General features: G+C 39.0%; 2 protein-coding genes across 4 annotated transcripts in view; both read left to right on the forward strand.

The window, feature by feature from the left end:
• The window catches only part of LOC105195636 (cyclic nucleotide-gated cation channel alpha-3), a 180,021-nt gene extending 165,443 nt beyond the window's left edge, over positions 1 to 14,578 (forward strand). For all 3 annotated transcript variants that reach the window (XM_026136417.2, XM_026136416.2, XM_039448141.1), the window contains 3 exons: positions 410 to 577; positions 10,018 to 10,350; positions 14,313 to 14,578. In XM_026136417.2, coding sequence (XP_025992202.1) covers positions 410 to 577; positions 10,018 to 10,350; positions 14,313 to 14,578 — 767 coding nt within the window. The remainder of the gene's footprint in view (positions 1 to 409; positions 578 to 10,017; positions 10,351 to 14,312) is intronic.
• LOC120357528 lies at positions 14,486 to 25,270 on the forward strand. The gene is made up of 3 exons (XM_039448142.1): positions 14,486 to 14,655; positions 15,182 to 15,651; positions 16,249 to 25,270. Exons 1-3 carry the CDS (start codon positions 14,588 to 14,590, stop codon positions 16,743 to 16,745), a joined length of 1,035 nt encoding a protein of 344 aa, XP_039304076.1. The 5' UTR covers positions 14,486 to 14,587; the 3' UTR covers positions 16,746 to 25,270.
• The last annotated feature ends 759 nt before the right edge of the window (positions 25,271 to 26,029 follow it).

Below are 26,029 nucleotides of genomic sequence, written 5' to 3' on the forward strand. Positions count from 1 at the left end.
AATAAGTGCAAACGCCGTAGAACAATTCGTACCCGCTATTATCCATCAATTTATTCAGCGAACAAACGCCGAACGTTTAAACGTCTCTCTGACAGAAAAAAAATCGAGGAAACGAACTGTGCGGCCTGTAGCGATTAGCATAGAACGCGAAATCGTAACGGATCCGATTAATCGAAATTACTGTATTTTTACGGGCGTAGAATAACGTGAAAGGATCTTAAAGAAACAGCTCGCGCGCGCATGGAACGTATCGGGCGTGCAATCGGTACCGCGTGCAACCGGGAAATGAGAAACGGGGCTCCTGTGCTGTAGGTAAAACGGCGGAACGATCGACAAGATCGATCACGGTGCGGTTACATAAGAAAGCTTGATGCATCCCGATAACCAATAAATGGCTACATCGACGCAGGTAACCGGCGAACAGCCAGCGTGCGCTCGGTCGGCTACTCGGACCTCTTCGTTCTCAGCAAGAAGGACATGTGGGACGTGCTCAAGGAGTATCCAGCTGCCAGGGTGCGCCTTGAAGCCATCGCAGTCAAGAGGCTGGAAAAGTACAAGAGAGCTCCTCTGGAGAAAGGTGAGTCGAGCTTAAGTCTTTTTCTCTCTCTCTCTCTTTTTCTCTTTTCTCGCTCGTATATAATTCAAGTATATAAAAACAGCTATCATATTTCTTCACGGCGCCTGATAAATACGGCAACTCGATGAGGAAATTCCCCTCTCGAAATCATGCGAATCGGAACAACTTTCGAAATTCTCCTCGACGAAGTTAAAAAGCTTTTAGCCCGGAAATAGTCACCTGGGGTGTTTTCACACTTCACAATGTCGGAAAAATAAAGAATAGCTCACGTCGCAGCAAATTTTTTTACTGATCCAAAATCCATAACTGCTTCTCACCGAACGAGAACTTTCGAGACTCAATTTGTACAATAAAAACAAATTGAAAATGACTCACCTATTCTGTAGTACTGATCCGTTAAAACTAATTGGTATACCAAATTTAGTAATAGTTACTAAATCTTTTTTTTTTTCAATTTAAAAGATACCGCAGGGATAATCGTTTATGTTGTAATAAAATTGAAAAAATGTCGTATAAAATTGAAAAAATTATATGAGCTGAAAAAGTATAATATAAGCTATTAATATATTTGAGAAAAGGAATTTTTTAATCTTAATAAATAATTATTTAATAAGTACTAATACAATATTTATTTACGATACATAAATATTTACTCTCTATAAGAAAAAATTATTAAATAAAATTAATGATACTAAATACATACCTATATATTTGCATTTAGTAAATATTTTATTAGTACTATTTCGAATAAGTATTTATTAATATTTAGTAATTTTTTTCTCAAATATATCTACATTTCTGCAATACAAAATATTTTAGATCACATTTGTCAAAATGTTTTTTTTTACTTTTATTGAAAAATACTTTATATAAGTTTTATATTTATATAATATAATAAGTATAATAAAAAGAAACCATTTGTAATGACACTGCAAAATATATTTTATAGCGATTTAAAATAAGTTGTTATGATATAAAAACTTATATGATAGCGACTTATTTTAAATCGCTATAAAAATGGATTTTATATAATATATCACGTTTCTTCTAATAACTATATTCTATGAATCTTTAAATATTCTCGAGTGATCGTTTATGCAAAAAAAGGTGACTTTTCCCAGATTAGAGATGTCTCAACCAAATTTCCCTTTAGACTTAATAAATTTAGACTTTGCAACTAATGATAACAAAAAATCGGATTTGCAAAAGTTCCCGATTATCCTGACGAATCCTGATTACGGCAACGTTGTCTCGTTTTATTTGATGAAACTCTAACGAACGGAAAAGCTAAATTAACGAGTGAAACGTACGACATTCAAAAGAAAACTCTCGCTCTTTCCTCTCTATAATTCGGTTTTCTCGTTACGTCCGTCTTAGGCGTGTCTCGCGAACGATTCGAAGATCGCTCGCGCGAGTTACGCTACATTCGCGAAACTAGTATCCGGAAATACGCTTAAAACTCCCTTTTCAATTCACTCGTTCCCGGAGTTGCACTGAACGGGTTCGAATACGACTGTGAACGCGTGGCGTCTTGCGAACAGCTTGGCGCACAACCGAAACGCCCCGAATGCCTGAAACTTTCCTCGTTACCATCGTTAAAATAGCTAGACTCGCGGAAGTTTACGTGCCCTCGGCAAGGTAAGTTCTTCGGGGCGCGGATGCCATCCGGAGAACTTCGAACCGAGACCAAGAATAGAGGATTCCATCAAGATATGCTCGTCGCTGCTACGGCGCATTAACGAATTAACCGTTGTAGAACGTTAGGCTGGAGTTTCCAGCATAATAGTCGTTAAGGATATCTTTGAAGCGGATACCTTGTATCGTATCCCCGTAACATCCCGGAGAAGAGAAGCTGCAGATTCTACCTGCTTCAAAGCTCGTTACTTTTTTTCGTTGAAGTGTCTCAAAATTTAGCTTCAGATATAATCTAAAAATAATTTTGTTAAGCCAGGATTAATTGCGTCGAACGCTCAAACTGGTCGCTAGAAAGCTCTGAAGCTCTTTTTGCAGTCTTGCTTCCTGCATATAACAATTCGGTGATATAACAAAATTATTTTCAAGTATGTATGTACAATGTCTAACTTAAATGTCAGTAAAGCCGTTCTCGTCTGTGTACATTCCACTTTCTTAAAATTAATGGTCAAAAGTTTTATTTCAACTCTCAGAGAATTTATTTCGAAAAATATTTCCAGTCTTCAATAAAGAGGTATGTTCGAGCGGGCTTTAATAAGTTTTTCATCATTTGATTAAGTGCTGCTAAAGTCTTCTTTGCAAAAACTTGAATTAACTTTTTATTAGCCTGCTCGATCGAGATTAATTTTCTCGTCTTTCGCCATATAAATTCTAATTTCGCTACGTGGCAGAGGGTAGCGTTAAAGATTAACGAAGCGACGTTGCGTCCAAAGATGTTTTTTCCATTCTGGTTCTTTCTCTCTTTCGGATCCTTCGACGACTGTGAAATGCATGCGTTTGAAAAAAATATACACCCCGCCTTGTTGAGTTGCCTCAAGGGCTGTATGATATAGAAGTCTATCTCACATCGCTCGCCTTTTATTTCCGAAAAAACAGGTCGTCCAAAACATTCTTCTTTCCGACCTCAATTTTTGCTGAAAAAACGCTTTCTCTCTCTCTCTCTCTCTCTCTCTCTCTCTTCACCTTTTCTCCGCGTCGTTCCCCTTCTCGTTTCTTCTGCAGACGTAACGAGCGTCTAATGCAAGTGGGCTGTCGCGCATAAAAAGTCGCTTTTTGACGGTTTTAGCCTTCACGGAGAGAAATTTTTAAAAAGTCGACTTGACGCTGACAAATATCGTCACGCGGTGTCTAAAGGACGCCGGTATATACAATTTTTAACCGTCTATCGTCTTACACGTCGCTCAGAATTACTGAGGCGCCGCTTGATTACACGTTTAATTCGCAGTCGGTTTAAAACGCACGGGGAACAACTCGCTCGAGTTAAATAAATTTCACTCGTCCAATGTTGCTGAATAAGATTCTTCGCTGTAAAGCATGCTACTACTTCTCCCGTTTGAATCTTCGACAAAGGTAAATGGTCGGAGACCCTTTGCCGCGGGGGTACAGGTGGAAACTCAACAACTCCACTCAACGGAGGAGAACAATTTTATTTTTCTTTTTCACGCGGACGCAGGGGAGAGGCAGGGGGGATCTAAAGCTGCGCGAAGGGATAAACGACTGCATTATGTTCGCCACTGCAGTTCCGACGACAACGAGGACGACGAGGACGACGGTGCCGTGTTCGAAAGTTTCGCGTGCGTTGCACGTCAGCAAACTTCCTTGCCACCTAGTACCGCAAGGCGAGCAGAGGGTGGCTGCTTTGCGCGCGTCGCAGCGTTCCGGATTAATTAATTAAACTCCTCAGCTCGCCGCTACGCCTATTACCAGCACGCGCGCGCGCGCGCGCTCTGACGAAAATCTATTGAACAAGAGGCGCAACGAAATCGCATCTTCGCCTCGCTGAGCCCTTTCAGCACGCGCCACGTGATACCCTCGATATCCTCGCGCTGTTAATGTCTTGAAACATTTTCGATCGTCGAACTTTGGTCAAGCTTTTGAAAGATATATTCCGGAGGTGAAACTTTCAATGCGCGTTTAACGCCAAATGCGCGGCTACGTTGCTCTATGAACGAGCGAGCGCGTATCTCGTTGAACTCAAAAGAGAGTTGTGAAACGGAGAAGCTTTACGCGAGTTTAAAGGGAAAGACATTAATAAGACATATACATGCTCGTTGCAACTGGTTTTTTTTTTTAAATTTTTCTTTAAATATTTCGAAATATAATACGTAATATAAATATAATATAATTTTTATTTATATCGCTTTTATATTGCCACTCCAAAAAAAAAACTTTAGTAATAATTACGAAATACTAATTTAAGAATGAAGGGTCATGTTTTAAAACATTCCAAAAATATTAAAATTTTACAGAATATTCTTACATTACGTTTGAGTATCTGTGTAAAATTAAAGCACGATTCACTTGGTTTAAAAGTTTTTTTTTTACTCTTGATTCTTATGTAAAATCGCGTTTTATATTATACTAATATTATATTAATATTATATTATTTATATACTAATATAATAATAAATATACATTTATATACTAATATTATATTTATTTGCAAATTTGATGGGGAAGTAGCATTACCAATTACATCAAAATTTTTACATATATTAATAAAACTGATAAATATTCGTGCAAAAATTTATTTAAATTCATTCACTCGTTTAAAAATTATTTATTTAAAATTACAGCAAAATATAATAATTTTTGCTTCAAAAATTATTATAAATTAAATTTTTTATTGTTTTTTTTTATGAAGCTCGTTTTGGAGCTAAAATTCGGACATTTCCGACTAAAATTTTTTGTTAAAAAAAGAATAAACTTAGAGAAGTCTTCAGTTTTTAAATTTCGATAACTTTTAGCTTGTATTGCAGGCAAAACCTCCTTAATATTAATATAATCAAAAATAATTTTGTTTTTCTAAATATTTAATAAGTGTAACCGAATTTGACAACTTATTAAATATTTAGAAAAGCAAAATTATTTTTAGTTATATTAATCAAGTAGTGTTAAATTAGCATTTTTCACTCAAAATTTGATAGCTATTGCCAAACTCCTTTTTCAGGGCAGTTTAAGAAACGTTCACATTTCGCATACATTACGTGTGCGAAGCGTAATCATTTTTACGTAGCGAAAATCGTATTATCTCGATTCAGTGCGGCATGCCGCCAATTCACCGCCACTGTTTTACATGTTTCCCTCATATGTCTCATTTGCCTAATGCGAGCTAGCGCACGCAGGAATAGATGTGAGATGGAAATTAGACGGTCGCGTTTAACGCCTAAATACGTGCAACGGCAAACGCCGCTATCTCGAGGACGTCTTTATCTCCGGGATTTACTCATCCGCATGCGAAATGTTTTCGTGACCTAATTCCCGGCGCACGTAAAAGCGCGAAGAATGAACGAGGCAAAAGACGGATACTCAGCGGCGAAAGTCGATGCCGATGGCAGAGGGCTGATGGAGATAAATGGCCGTAGGAGGACACCCGGCAATTCTTTCCTTCCGGGTGTCTCCGTGATCCGAAACGTGCGGAAACGGCGCTCGGGACACCGCAATATGACGGTATCAACTTCGGTCTATGGGCCGGCTGTGGCCATGAGTTTGAGTACCCTCCGGTCTACTTTCTGTTTTCTTGGCAAAAATATGTGCGGATATATACGAAAGGGCGCTGCGGACCCACTATCCTTTCAACCATAAATTCCAGAAGGCGAATTAGGGAAAAAATTAGGGAAAAAAAAAACGAAAGAATGTATCTGGATCTTTTACTCGCAACGAGAAGTTAGAGACTATATCCTTTCAACAATAAATGGGACAGAAATAGTGCATCGGAAAAGTCATTGTTTGTGTCACATTCTATGGTATTAAAAGTTTATAGAAAGAAAATCTGAGGTTCTATACATGAACATTATTCCATGAGGGATCCCTTATTTTAAGAAAAATTTTATTTTTGTCGGTTTTTTTTTTTTTGTTTATTTCTGCTTCTTTTTTTTTCTAACAATAGAGACCTTAACAGAACAGCTGACTTATAAATTTCCAGACAATGCTTTATGCCCTGTAAGCCTTTGTCTCTACCGCACAATAACTGTCTTGCGTTTGAAGCCTTAAGAGTCATTTTCTATGCAATTGATAACAAGTCGTCGTATAATAACGAAAGTATTACTAACCTAATTTTTATACAAATTACAAAAGTGCGTAGCGTCGTGTAATAATAAATAAGGATAATAAATAATATCGCAAATCGTCTTGAAATTACAGGTCAGCTATTCTGTTATATCGAAGCTCTAAGAATAAGTGTGATGAAAGATCGAAAAGCTGTAATTTTGATACACCGGATTTTAGGAGCTATAAAAACAGGCGTTGAGTAGAATGAGATATTCTTCTCGATCATATCTCGGAGGATATCGTCTTTTTTTTTGGAGCACGCGAGCTCTATCGCCGATCCATATTGCCGCATTTTCCGGTAATACGCTTACGCCGCTGAAATTTATTTCGTTTATAAACTTTTCGAGCCATTCATCACCATCAGAACGACGGACTTTCATTCGGCACTCATCCCGTCGCGCAAAAGCCAATGTACTTTCACGTCGCTTCGAGGGATGACGTATGGGAAATTAGGTCGCTGTAATAAGTGTAATGCGTAACGTGAGTTACGGCGGCGAGTTATGGGAAAGGAGGAAGGGACGCGCTGCGTGTGTAAGCGATGCCAAGAGCGCGATATCCGCTCGGCTTATCGATCCGCTATCGGTGCAACGTCCCTTAATTAACATAAAGGCCAGTCTACAATACGCTCTTTGCCTCTCTCTTTGTTTCTTGCTTTTTGCCTATTGCCTTTTTGCCTCTTCGCGAGGCATTATTTTATCGACAATCGTGTTTCTTGTCGTCGCGCTTTTTGTCTCTTTCAAAGTTTGTCAACTTTCCGTCTCGCCAATCGATAAAACACTGTGCGAAGGGACAAAAGGGTAATAGACAAAGAGCAAGAAACGGGAAGCAAAGAGCACGTCGTAACCTTGACAGCGAACAAAGACATGACTCTCCGCAGCAACGTAGTCCACTTCGGAAGTGGACGCGACTTGTCGCGACCTGCGGATCAATGGAGGCATTTGATGAACTGCGCAAAAAGAAAGTCATCGAGATCACGCCTGCGTAAATGAATAACTTATATTTAGACTCCTAATTGAAATAGCTACAAAGAATCCGCACCTCGTGCGTCACGATGATAACAATTTTTTTTGGGCTTACCGCCGCGTCCGCGCTATTGGCGTCTTGATCCACGATTTACCTCCCATGATGCCGTGATATTTAAAGGTCACTTTAATTACGAGGGATTTTTAATTTAAGTGACCCGTGCCCACACGTTCTACATAACGATCGGAGTCGTAGGTATAATTAGAAAATCTCTTTTGACTAGAAATGTTTACGGGTACGATACGCAAATGCATTTCTAATTCGTTGCTTTGCATAATTTGCCATTTTATAACCCGCATCTTGCGACCCGCTCGATATCCGTTATCAATTTTGAATGTTAAACACGAATGGATATTGTTAAAGCCCGCTTTAAATGATCCATAATTCAGTAGCAGATTTTAGAATAGAATACTGTTTATACCTGCGTGTTGTATATCTTGATACGTGCATTTAAATATATTTTTTATGTACGTACATTTTAATATACATTTTATTTATGTATTAGGGAAACCGGAAAGTAGCGTTGTTTTTATAAACAAATATAAACAGTATGCAGTTTTCTTAATATAATTTATTATTTATTCCACAAGTATGATCGTTTTATGTGACGGTTATCCATTTATTTATTTATTTTTTAATTCCTTTCTCGAACAATCTGACCGATTTGGATTCGAAAAATGTAGACAGAACGATTCACGAATATCGCTTGATCTTACGAAGCTTTTTTCTCGTATGATCAGTGAAGACAATATTCTGATAAGGCAAATATGGTGAATTGGAGAATTCTAATTTTTCTCATCCTAATTTTCCACTGTTCTTTTTTGTTGCGCTATACGCGAACAAGCATTGTCACTTCAACAGAATCAAAATTGATTAGTTTTTTCGACAAAGAAATTAAAAAATTAATAAATTAATGATTCATAGGAAATGATAATGATTATGTTATGAAATAAATAAATTATATACTACTTATATTTAAAAACAATATTTCTTTCCAATTTTTCTAATATTTATATTGTACTTTGATTCTTCAAATGCTTTTTACGTTTTACACAACGCATAAAATTACACAGTTTTATTAAAAAAATAAAAATAAAAAGTACGATATAGATCTGAAAATAATTTTTTTAATGCTCGACCATCAAAATTATTGTGCTCAAGCTGGTTGCTGAAATGTGAAAGCATTTTGCAGCGTTGCACATCCTGCTTGAATATTTATATTCAATATAGCAGGTCTCCCCCCCCCCCTTTTTTTCTTATAAAATGATACAGAATTTTTTTATTTTTTTATTCCTCTGACTATCTTATTATTTTGATCATATTAATACTTAGATCTCTTACAATACTTTATATTTATACTAACATAATAATCTCTTGCATCTTTTTCTTTCAATTTAAATCTAAATTAAATAACTTTAAATTTTTTATTAACTATCCTAATTCTTTAATTATCTATAGAACTTTATTCATTTCATCAATTTTATTTGTATTTTAAAATTTTAAGTTAACTTAAACTATAAACCTTCAAAGTTTAATATATATATAATTTATCTTTCTTTGATAATTATTTTGACGGTCCAACAAAACCATTCTCTCCGTGTAAAAATCAACAATGAAACACGGATTATGAATCCAAAGCAGATTTTCGCCGTAATAATGACTCTTAAGTTATTTAGCGATTAATATGTCTGCGGTGAGATAATAATATTATCGCGAGACGGAAACCCGCAAGTGGATCGGAGGATGCATTCCGTACTCGGCGATCGAAGGATTCGCATCAAAGAGAAATAGCGTACCATTGACGTGCTACCGAATACTGTCGGTGTCGGTTAAATGTCAATGCATCCCAAAAGCAGGAAATTCGAGAGCACGTACAGATCGTATCGGGCACGACGTGCGTAAACACGTTGTGCATGGATAACTCACATTGCGAATGAATAATATCCTAAATAAATGGCCAGCTCTCATCGTTATTTGCCCGTATTTCATAAATTCTGACGGATGGCTTTTCAGAAGTAATTTCACTTCTAGCAAGATGGAAAAAAAAAGCGATTCTCTTATTTTCCCCAGACCGTCCGATCGTCGTGGATTTCAAAATAAAGCCCTGCGCGAAAACAGATTTTATCAAAAATGAAAAAACTCGGAGCCCGCGAACGAAACGCAGAAACGTATTATTTTACGTTAATTAATTTAACGTGAATTTACGAAATTACTCATTTACCTGTGGTATTAATTTTTTACACGCACAAAATGTTTTACCTGAAATAGAACAGATTAAACATGTTTCTCTTAAATTTTTTTTCCCAAACTGCATATTTGCATTCTTTGCCTATTGCAGTTCACTCTACAGTGATGAATGATTCTCTTAGCAATTTTTCGGTTATTCAATTTCTTCCTTATTTTTGTAACAAATAGAGAGAAGATATTTGAGATTCTTTTGTGATGAATTTATATCTGCTGCTTATTCGTAAAAATCATATTTAACAGAGATGTTGCAGAGACATTAATTAATACATTTGTACCGGTATAAAGCGTACGAATTAATTACAAAACATCGAATCGAAAATTGAATGAAATAAATTGTTTTAATGCAGACAAATAATTGAACACTGTTAAGCTAATGTCCCGCGCAATTAGTATCAGTGCTGTTACTAAAGCAGGATATGGATTTCCAGTTGCCATGGGTAGGTGCCAGAGCACGCCCGGTCTGGTGGAGTCACGGGGCCGCGTGTCGTTGGAGGACATGTGGATATCGCCAATCGACCTCAAGTCCACTCACCCGTATTCGACGGCCGCTTCGCTGTTCTCGCCGAGTCCGAGCCCGGTGACGGCTCGTCCTGTACCGAGCGCGGGCATCCTGGTCGACGCGAACAACGCGCCCAGAGGCACGGAGAGTCCGATAAGTGGGGCCAGCAGCGGCCCCAGCAGCGAGGACCAGACGGCCAGGGCGCCACCATCAGCTGCCACCATCACTCAAGCCTCCACCGGCAGGCAATCCACCCACTCCGGTGAGTTCCCGTTATATATTCATCCCCGATGCGCCAGGAAACCATATCCTTTCTCCGAATTTTACCTGCGTTGAAACACTGGAAGACTTTGGTAATAATGAAGGTCAAACTTTGATGAAATAATTTTGATTAAATTATATTTGTTAAATTTCAATTAAATTGTGTTTGATTAATACAACCAAATGTATTTAGTAATTAGATTAATAGTGAAGCAAACATAATAATAGTAATCAATCGATTACTAAATCGGCTACCAAACGGTTACTAAATATGTGGTTTTATTTACTAAATAGTTAATTGAATTTATTTTACTCGAGTTTAGCTAACTATGGTTTAGAATTAATTATTATTATCAAACTCTTCAGTGCAGGGTTCAGTGTAGTTCTATTTCTTCTACTCACAAAATTTTGGAATATCTGGCACGTTTTAATCCTTACGTGTGAACAAAGGGTATCTTATTGGCTTAATCATAGAGATAACTCGCGTCCGACTGCTTTTTCATCTGTTTGAAGTACACTGAAAAAATTTTTTTTTGTTTAAATAAGTATAATTTATTTTAACATTATTTCTTTGATTTAAATAAATATTAGCTAGAATAAAATAATTTATTTTTAAACTTGGAACAATTTTAAGTAGTTTAAAAAAATCTCTAAACGTTCATGAACATACTTTCAAGTTTTTAGGACAAGTATTTGTTTTGGAAAAAAAAAACAAAGTGTAGTATAATTTAATTATATTTTAAATTTTGAAAAATTTCTGTGGATAGAAATCGATTAAACACGTAATACCCATGATTAGGCCGTAAGGATTAGAAAACATCCTGATGATGAGATAGATATATTATAAATTTTATTATTATGTATTACTCTCGATATACCTGATATATTTATATCAGAAAGCGCACAACTTATAATCCGCTTACGGTCTCGCCAGTGGTCTATATGAACTACTAGCTGCAATTCAGTTTAATTGACTACGGCGTTATCTTTCAAAAAACCGATAATCTATAGAATCAATTGGAAATTTGAACAATCAAATAAAAAAATATTGGCATTAATTTATAATTATTAGATAAAATAATGAATGTTTCGAGAAACGAAACGTTTTTACTTTTTGGCAAAATAAGGAGCAAAAAAATATCGCAGAGGTAGAGTAAGTAAAATAAGCAAAGTATACGTTTATCCCCCGAGTGGATTCAGTATAATAATTTATGAAAAGAAGCAGGTATTTCCGTAAGCACTCGAGACATCGAGTAATCATGTAAATTGTATTTTCCCGATCATCGATAAAATGCAGCACAAACGCGAATGGAAATTTTATCCTATCCCAATCACGTTTGATATCTCGTAAATTCGTTTTACCTGCGCACGACAAATTTCATATCGGATTTATTTTAAAAATATATCATCGATCACGATACCCCCGGCGATTCTTTCGCGATAGTATTATGCCATGGGTATATAAATCATTTGCTGATAACCGTGAGCCGGCGCGGCGCGGTGCGCGGTGTGTGCTCGCGCAAACTGCTGACGCAAAACCGTAGTTTCTTATAGACTATAAGACTTCGCGATTAAGTGAAGCGCGAACACGGAGAGAATAGGAAGACCTTCATAGCCTCTCACTTTCTAGTCATCAATATTTCACGTTCCATAAAAGCTTTTTTAGAAAGGCCGTATAATGTTTGTACCATAAACCATCAATGTCGTTACGTTCGATTGAACGTTTTGTAATAAGTTCCATCCTGAAGATATTTTTAGAACAAAAGACTCTCAAACACATACGTGCGCGCGCGCGCACACACACACACACACACACACACAGAGCAACAGAGTTCCAGATTCTCCGCAACAGTATGGAAATTATCATCATTCATGATATTCCTAGAGATGCATTTTATTGTTTATATCGTTACGATTCATTTATCTCGGCATGAATTTAATCGTCATATTCGAATGAGCTTTAATTATTTAGCATTGCTTGTGAAGAGGAAGATTGATGAGCCTGGAGTATCGCGCTTCTCTCCGGAAGAGAACTTTATCGCGCCTTCGTAAACGAAGCGCGGGTCGCGCGCGCGCGCGATTCAGTCGCAAATCTCCGCAATCACCGCGTTCACCTGATTAGAATTCCGCGACCGCACCGTGTGCGTTGATCTCATTGCGAATCAAATCTAATCGGAAACATGAATAACGCGCGGGCGTGCGTCGCGCGCGCACGTTTATCGGCGCGGCTGTAAAACAGCAAAAAGGTAAATTCAGAAATATCGCGCGAATAATGAATGACGAGCGACGCTCGGCGCCACTCGTAAAATAGCGCCCGACCATTAACCCCGATAGATACGATAGGTAGTAACGATTTTAACGTGTTTCTGCCGACGTTTATATGTCGTTTGGGGAATAAAGCCACCCCTCCCCCCCTCCCCCTTTCCCTCGCCCTTGCCCTCGACCCCGCTCCCGCTTTCGCACCGTGGAAATTCCACTGGTAATCGAGCGTTTCCGCTTTCGAGCCGTGTATATGAACAAAACGCGGTATGATACGAGCACCCCGCAATTAAAGCGACAGATCTCGCTGCGGGCGGTGACAAATCGGATGTGAAGCGACAGCGGGCCGATAGTGATTTAACTGTGACGAAATATATTGCCGCGCGTAATCGCCATTCCGTTGGGTACGTTAAAATGGAAAAGCGATCTCCCCCAAAATAGCCCCGCAATTCCGTGCAACACCGAGAGTTGTCGAATGTTGACGCGAGGAGTGACACGATCAAGATGAGTCTCTCGACAATACCCCGGGGTTTCCTGAATGACCGGACGACGCGCCCGGGCAAATTCGTGAATTAGTTAGCAGTTTGCCGATGCTAATTCTCGTACGTTGTATCAACCCTCGATGTGACTGAGAGAGGAGAGCCGCGGTTCATCTTGTATGCGAATTCTATTATCGCCCCGGCGCAATCGTTGCCGCTCGAGCTGGAGAGAGAGAAATACTAATCGCGCGCATTAATCAACATCAGCGAATCACAAAGACCTCTGCGCGAATGCGCTCGAGGATTCATTTTGCATTCGTACACGCCGGGCGCTCTGTTAAGTGCGGAACTCGTTTGTTGCTCTTTCCGCGCTCCTCATCTAACTTTCAACGATTGATAATTGCGCGCGCTTGTACTGTAGCAGCGGACCGAAAGGCAAAACTCCGTATTCACATGTATATTTAGCGTTGCTATATATACATGTTACGCTAAATGTCTCTCGCTGAAACGCGATCTCTATGTTAGGGAGATAGAGGGTAAATCGACCACCAGGTGTAACGACCTCATGAATTCGTATTGGGCGTTTCTTCGCTCGCTTATTTGCCTCCGTATTATTTATTGAACTATTGTTAAACTTCCGGACACATTGTATTCTTATTCGGAGTATTCATCACTGGGAAAAGCTACAATTTTCAGGAAATTCCTTTTTTTACTCTTGAATATCATGGATTTTCATGGGATTTTATTGCTACTCCGAGAAATGTTTGTAATTTTACTTTCAAATTTAAATTCCATTTTTTCTTTTCCAACAAGATTATTTCTTCGATCATTTTTTCTCGATAGTGCAAAATATCGAGAAAGAGAATTCAATTCCACGAAGAGAAAGAAATGGTTGCAATTACTATAATTTAACTATAACTCAGTCATTTTTAGTGTCAGTTGTTTACAATTGCTTTAACCATGCAAATTATAATTTTTATTACTACGTCAATAATACATAAATATTGAAAAAGTAATTATATTTGCTATAATTGTGATTGCATTTACTATATAAAAATATTTTTTTTATTTTTACTTTTAATTTTGAATAAAATTCCTGGAAGATCTAAGAATTTTCTTTTACAAAATCTTAAGTAAACATTTTATTTCTTCATCAAGAACACATCCGAGATTAACATAATTTGGCGAAAGTAAGCAATTTCTGTACTGGCGCATTTTATTTTAGGTATGACCAACAGCATGACGCAACTGATAAGCGAGGGTACGACGCCCCTCTTCGGCACCCACGAGGCTCTGCTGGCAGAGATTCAGCGTCTCCGCGAGCGCCTGAAAGGCCTGGAAACCGAGAACGCGGCGATGAGCGTTAAGCTGAACCAGCAGCAGTGGGAGGTCGAGCATCGACTGGCCGAAATCGAGATGCAAATTTGCGGGGCGAGCTCGACCTCGAGCGTCGAGGACAACAATGAGAGAAACCGGGAGAGCATTATTTAACGAGAAACAATGCCGCGAGAGCGCGGCAAGACCAAGATCGAACGGATACGCCACTACCTTGTCGAAGCCGCTACTAGGTACTTACACATATATCTCATTATATTTTACATATTTTTTCTTGCATAGCTAATCGCATTGATAAGTCACCAAGTCCAATGTAAATATTAAACATTACTTCAATTGCTTGATGAAAAAATGTTTTTAATAAAAAAAGTACAGAGAGTTTAGATTACACACAAGTATGCAGAATAAGGTAATATTTAAATAGTAAAAAGTAGACTTTATTAGCTCTTAAGAACATAAACTAGATTTTTAGTGCGAAAGAACGAGAACAACTTTCACATTTAACGTAAACGTAGCATCCAATGTAATTTCATAAAATAATACACGCACTGTGGTTAATTCTTTTCGCACAATTAATGATTTTCTTATTTTTGTTTCGTGCTATTTTATTTCTTTTATATTGCATTATTGCAGCAGCAATATTGTTGATGTTTCTCGCCATATCTTCTTCTTCTTCCTGCATATATTCAATTTTGTAAAATCAAATCTTTACAATATAATAATTATTATTAACCGATGATCGATGATCGACTTTTGCAGGTTTGGGGATCAGGTAGAGCCGGTCGACGCAAGAATCCTCAGTGATACAAAGTCGATCGGTAGCTTGAGCCAGCACTTGTTCGAGAGCGACGAGGACGAGCGTTACTACGGTACCTGCAACGGATACGTCTCGCAGCCCGGCAGCAAGTCGAACCTGCTGCTGTGCAGCGAATGCGATCAGAAGACGCACACCTGCACCTACCGACCGCAAACGCCCGACACGCACACTGGCAGATACGTGGAGGAACGTATTGATGATCGGCATCAAGAACCGGGAACCTCTCGTACCTACAGAAGCCCGGTGAAGCTGTCCTCGCCGCGCTCGTACCAACCGGATCAAGATCGCGTGGCGCAGACGCCGCAATCGGTGCAGATCACGTCACCTCGATCCTACCGGATGCAGGAGCAGCAGCAGCAACGACGCGGATGGACCGCCAGGGACACGGACGATCGAGGTGATGTCGACAGAGGCGAGTACCTCGACCAGTTCTGGTCCAAGGATTGAACAAGTTCGTTCGCTTTGCTTAATTAATTTGAATGGCTTCGATGTTCTCCGATGATCCGATGTCTTCCCATTGTCCATACATGGTATGTTCTTGATCTTTGCACTTACATTTTAATCTGGCACTCTTACGCTACCTTCCTTCTTTAATTTAATTCTTTTTTTTTATTATTATTTGGCTACAAATCCTTGTTGAAACCCTTGAGTTCTCATCCGGTTTTTATCCATTTTTATCTTGTTACGATATTGAACATTATTATTTAACGTAGTTAGATGTTCGTAAAACAAGTTTAGCACAGATTGGAGAAGTATCTCAGCTCTCTTCTCTTGTCTGTATTCGAAAACCACGTGTAACATCTTCCCACACAGCTCCATTTCTCGCACGCACTCCGCACACTTTCCCCGATGATTTCGCCGCTGTTTGTATTCGCATTTTCGCTGACGCTTCGCGCGATTTCCGCTGGCGATTGCCGCTGTCGGATATTGCCTCTCGGAACGGTCAGGCGATGACGCTCTTGGATCGCCCGTGGCAACCCGTCGAGCTAACCCGTCGATCTGCACACAGACCGCAAGAGCCCGATCTGCGAGCTCTGCCGAGGTAACGGCTACGTCGTCGTGCACTGCGAGCACTGCGACTTCTCCAGCGAGGGCGATCTGATCTGCTTCCGCTGCCAGAGCGACGAGGGCTCGTCCAACGGCCAGGTGTGCCCGCGTTGCGAGCGGGAAGCCGGGTTCACGTCGAGCACCGGCCGATCCGGCTCCAGCGACGAAGGCAACGGGAAGTACCCGGACTCCGTGGTGAAGATCCAGGTGAACGATCGGACGATCGACGTCGACTCCGAGAGCGAGACCCCCGAGAGCGAGAGCTCGGGCAATTATCATCCTGCGAGGGGCGCATTGGAGCGACTCGACACCATCGTCGAGACCAAGGGCGACACTGCCAGCGAGAATGATGAGGAAAACGGCGGCAGACGCGGCGGCGGTGGCGGCGGCGGCGGCACGAAGCTCAACGGTACCACTAGCGCGAGATATCTCAATTACATGATCGTGCTGTTCCTGTAAATAAAAGATGACTTGAGATAGATGCAGCCAGACCCGCGGCCCGCTCAGCTTGCTCGACGCGGTGAGAGAGCTCGTAAATCGTTAGATCGTTGAACCGGCAATTTTCTCAATTAAACCGATCGTATCGTAATCTCTCGGAAATTATTTCAATCGTAAGCATTAACCGAGCAAAAAAGATTTTACCCGAGAAATTTCGGCGCGTCGCTGGCTTTTATAATTTCACTTTGACCTCAAGACCAGCGACCAGCGAAATTGGGACGGCTGGCGCGATGGCGAATGCCGAATCATTTACGAACCGATGATATTAATATCAGGGGGCCGCGGCTCGAGCCGCACTGTAAATAAACTGCCACTGGATATAATTGATCCGTATAATATAGGACCGTATAGATTAATTACTAGATAGCTCGTAATAGTTAAGATGCAGATCAAGCGAGGCGGGAAGAGGGGAAGAGCGATAGACAGAGAGTGTGTGTGTGTGCGTGTGTGTGTATCACGTTCAACGCGCGCAGAGTATTGAGCTGAGATCCGTGACGCAACGGTCGACACGTTTCGACGCGCGATTCTTGGGGAGCGGGTGTGTGCAAAGATTATAATTACTCGGATGCAGATTGGCCAGCGGGGCTTATCTCGTTACAGTTACTGGCGATGCGTCGATAATTTGGATCAATTCAGATTTACATGTCTTGCCGTAATGTCGATCCTAACTAGCTTCAATGTAGACACGAGTGGGCAAGAACAGAACATAATTAGGGCATAACTCGTTAATTATTATTAAAAATCGATTTGGAGTAACTTCGATATTGTTCGTTTTCTTCGTCAGTGAGTTTTGTTTTTTTTTTGGGGGGGGCGGGTATATCAAGATTTTAAATCATTTGTAGGAATCGTTACTATTGTTTAAAATGACCTGGATTGAATAAGGTTTACTTTATTTTATTTTTTAAAAATCCTATTGAATAGAATTTTTAAAGAATAAAATAAATCAAAGTGAACCTTATTCGGTCCAGCTACTTCGGCAATAATTTAGAGAGGCGGACAGGCGACATTGATCACAAGTAATTACGATTCTTGCACAACTCTCTACTAACTCATGTTCGGGACCAACTAAAGCCATCACCTACATCACTGCTTTCGACTTCCGCTTCCACCCGTGATCATCGTTTGTTCATTCGGTCGAAAAAAAAGGGTTAAAAAGAACTCCGGGTAATCTTTTGTTCCCGACAAAAATCGGCGGCATCGTCATCTCTCATAGTGTACCGAGACAGTCGAACCGAACAACACTTCATTGTCCCATACAGCGAAGAAGGCAGGACAGAAGGACGCGTTTCAGAGACGATACACGAGCGCGCGAATCTACTGAATCTCGTGGAGGAGGAGAAGATAAGACAATTTCGTTCGCCTCCCACGTTCGTAACACGCGGCAGCGATTTTTTTTTTTTTTTAACGTTTATAAATTATGGAGTAGAATCTTCACTAGACGTATACGTTTTTTAACGTTCATCTTCCAACTCCTTGTAAGCAACCCGATGTATCTGAAACTATCCGGCGTGTCGAAAAGAGAAATCAAACTTGCCAGAGTCGTATGGATGAAAAAGACAAAACAAAGAAGGCAATGAAACAAGTCGGAAAACCGATTCTCCTTCTTTCTTTTTCTTCTTCATTATTTCGAAGAGAACGAAGAAGGTAATCCGAGCGATCGCAAAGACAAGCGCACGGCTGAGTGAATCGGTGCGTTATCGAAAACGACGATTGAAACCGGTACGATTCCGAGGAGCGATGTATCAGTTGCCAATTTCACGAATAAGCGGGTTGTCTAAGTATGCTTTTACTTTCGGAATTTAAACTCGTCGTCGAAGTAACGGCGATCCAAGGTGAAGAAGATTAAAAATCTTACGTGAGGAAGGCACTAGAAACGATAAAATTCAGAAAGCATCTTCGTATGCCACGATAATCAATTATATCGCCAATTATATCGAAATCATACCAGTGTCAACCTTTGAGCTCGGGAGCGATCAGCCCGAGAGGGTGGAAGAGCGACATAAATCTCGCGGGACTAGGCTCATGTCATCTGTATAATATTCATCGAATAATGATTACCACGTAAGGTATTATCCTTAGGAAGTACCCGGTAAATTGATCCCACCGCCCGTGCTGCGAAGTCGCGGTAACCCGAAAAAATAAAGTACAGCGAGAAACGAAAAGGGAGGGAGAGAAAGGGAACATCGCGACCGATAGTTTAGTTCGGAAAACACGTAGCGATTAAGTGCTCTTACTTCGAAGAAAAAAAAAAGAAAAAAAAAGAAAATACGAACGCTTCGCGAGGATTACAGATGTGCGTCCCGACGCGATCTCGTCCACTCGAGTTACGGTGCTCTCCGCGGCCGCGAGGGGGAACATCACTCTACTGCCACGTTGATTTAGAACACCTCTGTAAATTTGTTAGCGGAATTTGTAACACAGTTAGGGCGACACTTCGATAAACCGTTGAGATTACCTTTACTCCTGTACCCGCGCGATCCCGAGGTAGACGAGATACTCAAGTCTCCCCCGTTTCCGTCTTTGAGAACGATCAGACTGGAGAAGGTCCGGAGACAAGCGTTCACGCAAGACGCTCGATATCGAGGTAAAACGCATTCGAAAGTGTTAACCCTTTTTTCAAACCTAATCCTTAGTTAATGAATGAAGGTTATTTCATCCTTAATTTCATCGGCTAATCATTAACATCAGCAAAAAAATTTTTTAATTTATTTATAGACATTACGGAGATCCCGAAAAATATATATGGTACAATTATAATTAATCTATAAAGATTAATTATTAAATTAATTTACAATATATTATTTTATAATAATTAATGATTCCTATAAAACTATAATTACTAACAATAATGTATGTTATAATCACGTACAGATTCAAATGTTAGAAGAATTGTGACAACCGCAACTCCTTTTGTCGAGTCCAACTTGATAGAGGACTATAAAAATTAAACTCGTAAATGAAATGCTTTTGAGAGCAGCGTTTCTAAACATTTTATTATTGAAGTTACAAAAGTTTTGACGCAGTCAATAAGTAAGAATCGCCTTTCACTCCGTTGAAGAGATTTGTTGGCGAGTTTTATTGTCGAGAGCTATTCTCAAAAAAATATAATCCTCAAAAGTACATAGTTTGGCATTTACATGAATTCACGCGTATTACGACTCATCCATTTAAAAGAAACGCTATGAATTAAATGGATGGGTCATTTATTTTCCAATAGATACTTCATATTACATATTATTATTCTCTTAATTTTATTCTTTCTCTCTCGTTATCAAATGTTACTTCCAAGATTAAAAAAAAAAAAATAGTAGCGCACATTGTCCCTCGATATCGCGCGTATTGTCTGAAATTACGGATTTGTGACTTGCGATAACAAAGAATCGGTCACTGAATGGCAATAGCAATGTATGTACAGAGAGAGGGAGGCTCGTCATACGAAGGGAGTGCGTTTAATCAGCCTTACTTAGACAATTATTATCTACATTATTGTACACTAAATTTATATGCGTGTAACGTGAGTGACTTTGCGTACATTGGTGCGTGTACATCGGCGTATCTTAATTACATAAATTACATCCTTGGCGGTATGTGCTGTGGACAACGATAATCTTACGAGCAACGTGTGATCGTAACATAGACACGGTGCGTGTGCGTGTTGTACATAAGCAATTATCAATTATTTGCCCTTCGCGGCATCCGGAAAAAAAATAGTATCTTGCGTTTGGAGCTTCAGGATCCTGCCCCTCGATGGAAATCCAATCATCTTAACGTTAATGATTACCTGTAAATAGCGTTGTCAGTGCTGTATATTTTACGCTGTTTAACTGGCTGTGATATTTATATGTTCAGAGTTTAATTGTGATTAGCGATATTCTATGTTGATCCTGTTGAGCGTACAAATTGCGTGTCCCCCTCATACGTTTTATCGATTCGATCGATTGTAAGCATTCGTGGAATCAGAATATACAATCCACTACATCGTTTGCTGAGTTTGCAGATTGTCACCAATTTGTTTTTTTTTTCTGACAATTTTCAAAGCAATGCGCGCGACGACTGTTGATAATTTACTCAAATTCAATTAACTGCAGTTCTCAATGATTTATATATTATGATAATTACTCTCGTTATTATTTTATCATCGTTATCATTAGCATCATCGGAAACACAGATACTCATAGCATGACGTACTTGTTAAATTCATTAGCCCAGATACACGATTTACGATTTATGTGCCACAGTTCGAAGAGCGCGCCTGAATTAATCGATTTTCAAACTGAACGATAATCACGCGTTGCTCCGCGAGTCGTTTAAACCGAACGAAACCAGTTGTAAGGAAAATTGTAAAATAACTTTCAAGAGCTAGCGCGATACACTTATTACGGTTCGGTATACAATTAACGAACTTACGCGATCGATATCAATTATCAATGATCAATCGGATCATCTTCTCTATCATAATAACATTTCCGCATGACTGTTTGCGCGATATTGAGTTTATTGAAATATTTATCGGTGTTACGAGCAAAAGGCGTAGATGTGTGTACAGAGAGGGAAACGTCATCGGAGATTTACATAGTCGTAACGGCTGAGGTTCGTTACGAAGAAGATGAGAAAAACTTGTTTAACGATTGACCACTCGACGCATCCATTGTGCGGTTGACTCGTGTCTCTTTTTCTCTCATAATTCGTGTGCACGTCCCATTGCCTAATTACATTTAACGATCGAACGTCACGTCTCCAACGTCCATGACCTTAATTTTAATGACGAAAAGTCCAACCTTCCCTTAGAAGAAAAAAAAAGAGTCATATCGATCATCGAGGAGAAGATTTCGCGTGACGTTTTCGATAATTATGCGTACAGTCGCGTGATGTGCATGTGTTGTTCGTCAACTTTTTATAAGGCCAAATTTACAAATTTTGCATATATTTAAATAGAGAGACACATTTATGTAGTCGGATACGTACGACAGCCAGATTTTCAGATAATCGCTATGTGGAAAGTGTCAATAAGATTTCTGGTCATTTTGTGGATCTTGTCAAGTCAACCTTTGACCACGTATTAACGTAGTGCCAAGTTTTGCAACGGTCTTCCTTTGCACACGGCGTAATGTGAACGACACGATGTAAAAATCGCGAACGCGTAAGGTAAATAAAAAAATCAGTAAAATATGCAGCGAACGTACAAATATCGAGGAGAGTTGCACGCGCGCATCATGTGTGCCAAAAACACAATCCGAAGGCGTCGCGAGAGATCGCGAGAGATCGCGATAGATCTAACGTTTCTTTTTAAATCGCGTAAATCCCAAGCAGTATAGGTGATTGTTATAAATTCAGAAAGGATGCACCTTTCCCAATTCTTTACAGATTAGCATAATATGCTGCAAAAGAACTCAAAAACAATTCCTTTTGCTGCAAATTCTTATCCAGTATAAAGAGAATTCCTTTTGCATCTAAAAAGAAGTTTACAGAATTGGTGACGCAAGGATGAATTTTTTTAAGAGCGCTTTTAAAAGAGGAATAAAAAAAGAATTTACTTTGAGAATTCAAAAAGAATTCTTTTTAGATTGTCTTTACTATCGGTTTTTCTTAAAAAAGAATGAACACGGTGACGAACGGTCATAATTGTAATTGTCGCGCTCTTCCATTAGAACAAAGCCGATTATGTCAGCATTAACTCCACAAAGTGATCCAGAAACGATAATAATCGGTTTGCCTTTAATACTATATTGCTATTGTGCATGCAACGGAATCCTTAATGCTTATACGATTACGCTATTCAATATCGGATGGCAGGAGTATAATATGCAAAGATATATTATTGACATTCGAGCATACTTTTACATAAAAAAAGAAACCTCTCCATTTCTCGTATCTTGAAAATTTTCGTTTTTACAGCAATAGAGATGCAAAGATGTAATTTTAAAGCGCAAATTTTAAATATATACAATAGGTTTTAGAACGTCGTTGTTCCGTCATGACATTTGAGAATTCGCGATGAAACACATACTAAATTTAGAGAGAGAGAGACGTTGGACAGGATAATACGCATATGTGTGTGTATGTGTGTAAGTGATATTAGATGAATCGCGTAGGAAAAATTGTATCTCAAATGTGATTTTTTTCGTATAGATCGAAGAGAAGAAATTTTTTTTTAGAAGATAGGAAGTTTACAACGGATTCAGCGACGTTTAATCCTATCAGATCAGAACTATATATCTAATTGTAGAAAAATTAGTTCATCGCGACATATGTGCGAAAACAGGATGAGAGATACAACGAACGTTTTAATTTTCTCCAAGTCTTCACAATTGTGCACAATCGGTTTCGAAAATCGCATATAGACTTCTCTCTTCATCGTGCAAAAATATTCAGTATTTGTAATTTATGATTTAATATCGCTCTGTAAATGTGGAATAGTCAAAGATTTGTATATCATGATTTTTCATGCAAATTTGCAAATACCACTATCGAGTTACTTCTATCTGTGCGACGTTCTAGACATTTCTGAATAACGATGAATATTTTATATATAAAACGGTCATGTGTGTAAAATCTAGTAGAGTTCAAGCTTTCGAATTTTAGCGAACCAGATAAGTCTAAAGGGCGTCTAAGGAAACCTTAAAAAAAAAAAAGAGTCATTTGAACGAGACGTCTTTAGAGACAATTGTATTCCGCCTTGAAAGAGATGTTCTTCATTTTTGCATGAATTAGCCTCGTCCTCGTACTCAACGTGACCAATGTATCCATATGGCACAGCTAGATATGATTTCTTTATACGCGCGAATCGCTCTCGAGGAGGAGTAACTTCTGCCATGCATTTCTTCCGCATTTTTGTCATTTCGCTACCTCGATCACACACGTCACGGCGCTTAGCATTAAATGATCTATCCGATATTACATAACATGAAACAAGGGGAGGGGCGAGTCTCTCGATAAGGCTCTTAAAGAATGGTTACTCAGGAACAAAGTTATAATGTAATAACAGTTGCGATATTGAATATTAACATTTAACGAACGACCTTTTGTAAATATGAATATAACAAATATAAAGATACACGATTGTGCATATATATACATATATATGTATATGTATGTATATATACATATACATATGTATATACAAGAAACTTGTACAGGGTGATTCGGAATAGGCCGCCAATAAGTTTGTAGCGTCATCATTTGATCTTTTATGCACCGTAAAAAATTAATTATACTGGAAGTATACTTATTCCTTACATCCTCAATATATTATCGAACTAGAAAACGTCTCCAATTTTTTTTTTTAACATCGATATCGCACTTACGACAAATCTGAATTGTCCTGTACAACATTACGATCGCCCAATAAGAGATGACAAGCCTGATAGAAACGCGTACGTATATCTGCGTAAGAGAAAGACAGAAAAACAAGACAAGAGAGATTGCACGTATACGTGTGTGCGTGCGTGCGTGCGTGCGTGTGTATGTGGATGCGCGAAACGTGTGAAAAAAAAAAGAAAAATCACGTGTAAACCTGTATGTGTGTACGAGATCGGAGCGAGAATTTATTTCCATTAACGGAAAACTGATAAGAATGTCGACGATATACCTGTCGACGATCATCTATGTCGAAAGATAAGACAACACCAAAAAGAATAGGGAAGAAAGAGGGAAAGAGGATCGAAGGAAGGAAGGAAGCAGAGAGATGGAGAGGCGGTGAATTCGGGATTTTGGGAGATACCGTAAAGATGCATTCGCGAGTGCGATCAGCGATTAACCCTTTGACCGCCGATTTACGAGGATGTCAATTGATTTCTTGCGCGTTACGGTGCGCCATTCTGAAAACGATCGATAGAAGCGTCCAGCTGCAGGCGAGGCAAGGGATGAGGTAATGATCGGTGGTCAAAGTGTCACGACCGCGCATCGAAATCGATTTAGCTTCAACGAGGCTGCGGTCCTACGACTGATGCCGTAGACACGCGGAAGTAAGCTTAGTGACTTCGAATGATGATAGGAATCACCAATGAGGTCTGCTTCTCCGTGACTACGAGACCAAAAATCAAACTCGCTGAAGTTCTAACGGTTTCGAATCCTTCGGAGCGAGATGCCGGATGAGAGAGAGAAAGAGAAAAAGAGAGAGAATTTGTGTGTTTGTGTGAGAGTGAAAGAAAAAGACTCGGATATAGAGCGTGAAACGTTCCAGCAATATTGCAGCAACGTTGCTGCAATATCGTTTGAATGTTTCACGCTGTCTGGGGAGAGAGGAAATTACTGATCCTTCGGTCAGGATGCACGACCGCGTGTGCGTATTCCGCGTTGCGTACGTGCATGATTGTACACGCGCGTTTTTGTCCATTTCTACACGTATATCTGTTCTCTCCTACGACGATAGAAGGTTATTTTTAAATTTTCGAAACTTAGCTGTGCCGCAAGAGCGTGCGAGTGTCAGTACGATCGGATGTCAGTAGGAATCCTGAAATATAAATAGACGATTGAAGTGGACCGCACCACGGGACTTCTTTTCTTCCGTGACCGCCGATTCTGAACTCCCACCGTATTTTTATTCCCAAACACAGCGATCGCAAATATTAATTATTCGTCATGCAAGATTATAATGTTCTTAAGAAAGACAATGGGAGACGTAGTCTTCTCAAGTGGTAAAAATCTCACTTACTTCTTTTCAGGAATCTTAAGAAGGTTCTCCAGCTTAAAAAAAAAAAAGTGGAAGAAAGTCACGTGAAATTTTATATTAAGGAGCTTTTGATTATTGCCATCTTGTAAATAATAAATAATTTGAATTACATATGTTTTTACTGACAAGCAACGCTGCTACATTTTCACTAGTGTGACATATTTAAAGTATTTAGTATATAATTCATTTTATACTATTACACGAAAGTAATATGATGAAACTTTGTTATTTTTTTAATTCTAAAATTCTCTAAACTCCATTTCTTCGTATGAATACAGTTTTTCAAAGTTCTTATATATTTTATTTACGATATTTTATTTAGATTGCTTAAAACTCTCCATGAGACTTAATTTTAGAAAGTTATTAAAAAAAATTATACGATTGAAAAATTTGAAAATATTCAAGAATGCCTTTACGTTAATTGTAAATTTGTTCTCAAAACTTGGATCAAGCTCTTATATGAAAAACCTGGAGGACCTTCTTAAAATGTGTAGGACATGCTCAACAATTTTATTTAAAAATATAAGTAAACGTGATATATAACACGACACGCAAAACTGCTTCTCGACAATTC

Source organism: Solenopsis invicta, chromosome 4 (genome assembly GCF_016802725.1).
Source record: "Solenopsis invicta isolate M01_SB chromosome 4, UNIL_Sinv_3.0, whole genome shotgun sequence".
NCBI classification, from domain to species: Eukaryota; Metazoa; Arthropoda; class Insecta; order Hymenoptera; family Formicidae; genus Solenopsis; species Solenopsis invicta.